This window comes from Impatiens glandulifera, chromosome 5, assembly GCF_907164915.1.
Source record: "Impatiens glandulifera chromosome 5, dImpGla2.1, whole genome shotgun sequence".
NCBI lineage: Eukaryota > Viridiplantae > Streptophyta > Magnoliopsida > Ericales > Balsaminaceae > Impatiens > Impatiens glandulifera.
In genome coordinates, this window is record NC_061866.1 from 16,037,651 (window position 1) to 16,039,778 (window position 2,128).

Genomic DNA, 2,128 nt, shown 5'->3' on the forward strand with positions numbered 1-2,128 from the left:
CCTTTGACCTGCCAATCTCCATTGGCTTGTGAGATTACAAGATTCGAGTCTCCAATAACCTCCAATCTGCTAATCCTCTTCTCGCTGGCTAACTTGATCCCAGCAATGCACGCTTCGTACTCAGCTTCGTTGTTGGTGACACTATAACTCAACTTAACAGAAGTAGGATTATATGTGCCAGTAGGATCGATCAAAAGGATACCAATGCCGTAACCCTGTCTGCCCGACGCGCCATCGAACATTAACTTTCACGTTTCGGATTGAACAACCATGATCTCGTCATCTGGAAAGACCATCTCTTCATCATCGTCTCCAACGGTGATTGGTTGATCAGCTAGGAAATCAGCCACTATGCTCCCCTTGATTGACTTTTGCACGGTATGTGTGATGTCATATTCTGAAATCATCATCATCCATTTAGCAAGACGCGGCGAAAGAAGAGTTCTTTGAAACAAGAAACGAATGGGATCGAGTCTTGACACTAGCTTGATTGGGTGGGCATTCATGTAGTGGCGCAACCTCTTCGTTACCCAGGCTAGTGCCCAACAGACTTTTTCCACAGAAGAATAGTTCAACTCGTAACCGGTCATCCTCTTGCTGAGGTAGTAGATGGCTACCTCCTCTTTGTTCTTGTTCTCTTGGGCCAACATGCTCCCCATGGATGACTCGGTGACGGTGAGATAAAGAATCAAAGGAACTCCTGGCCTCGAAGACATGAGGATAGGAGGGGATTACAAATAAGCTTTTACCTTATCAAAGGCGTGCTGACAAGCGTCACTCCAGACGAATTTTTGATCCTTCTTCAGAAGCTTGAAGAGAGGATCGCAAGTGGAAGTGAGCTTACTGATGAAGCGACTAATGTACTGGATTTTCCCGAGAAATCCTCGAACCTCTCGCTCGTTCCGGGGTGTTGGCATGGCCGTGATGGCTGCAATTTTGCTAGGGTCGACTTCTATTCCTTTCTGAGTAATTAGAAATCCCAGCATCTTACCGTCAGTAACACCGAATGTGCATTTCTTTGGATTTAAACGAAGTTGGTATTTCCGAATCCTTTGAAGGAACTTCTCTAGGTTTACACTGTGTCCCGCTCGATTCCTGGATTTCACAATCATATCATCGACGTAGACTTCAACTTCCTTGTAGATCATGTTGTGGAGAATAGTGGTGGCCGCCCTCTAATACGTGGCTTCAACGTTCTTCAGCCCGAAAGGCATTACACGGTAGCAGAAAGTGTCAACTTCAGTGATAAAAGTAGTCTTTTCTTTGTCCTCAGGCGCCATCAAAACTTGATTATAGCCTGAGAAACCATCCATGAATGATAGGAGTTCATGACCAGCCGCGTGGTCAACCAACACGTCAATGTGTGAGGGTGGAAAATTGTCTTTGGGACTAGCTTTGTTGAGATCACGGTAGTCCACGCACACACGAACTTTTCCATCTTTCTTAACCACGGGGATCACATTGGCGACCCATTCTGGATATTCGACAACATCTAAAAAGCCGGCTTCTAATTGTTTCTGCACCTCTTCCTTAATCTTGTCGACCATGTCGGGTTTCATACGCCGGAGCTTCTACTTGACGGGCTTGGCATTCGGGTACAACGGAATACGATGTTGGACAATTTCGGAGTCAATGCCCGGCATGTCTTTATAGGACCATGCAAAGACGTCTTTGTTAAGCTTCAACAACTCAACTAGATGATGACACTCGTTTTCATCTTAGCTTTGGCCTATCAAGATAATTTGTGGGTCCTCTCCCGAATTCAAATTAATTTCAATAGTTTCTTCTGTAGAAGAGACTTGATTTTCGTTTTCTAAAAATTGTTTCATTTCAAACGGCAAATCGTTATCAACAAGCATATCATTTGAATTCAAAGTAGCATCATGCATTGCATTAAAATAGACATTAGAATCCTCAACAACAACATCCGACTCGGAAACGGAAGGAGAAGGAGGATCAACTAGAGTTTTAACAAGATTTGGGAGGGATGTAGAAGGAAAAGATGAAGCAGCAGAAAGAGACTCTTGCTTAGTGAACTTCTCGGATATGACCTCTTCAATTATTATTTTCCCAATGTCGAGGACAAGTGCCATGGTGGATCTGGAAACTTGTTTAGATGTGGGTGTCA

The 2,128-nt window shown here is 44.1% G+C and overlaps 1 protein-coding gene across 1 annotated transcript; it reads right to left on the minus strand.

Moving 5' to 3' along the window:
* Positions 1-731: 731 nt before the first annotated feature.
* Positions 732-1,148, minus strand: LOC124939069 (uncharacterized mitochondrial protein AtMg00860-like). The gene has a single exon (XM_047479579.1). It carries the CDS (start codon positions 1,146-1,148, stop codon positions 732-734), a length of 417 nt encoding a protein of 138 aa, XP_047335535.1.
* Between the last annotated feature and the right edge of the window lie 980 nt (positions 1,149-2,128).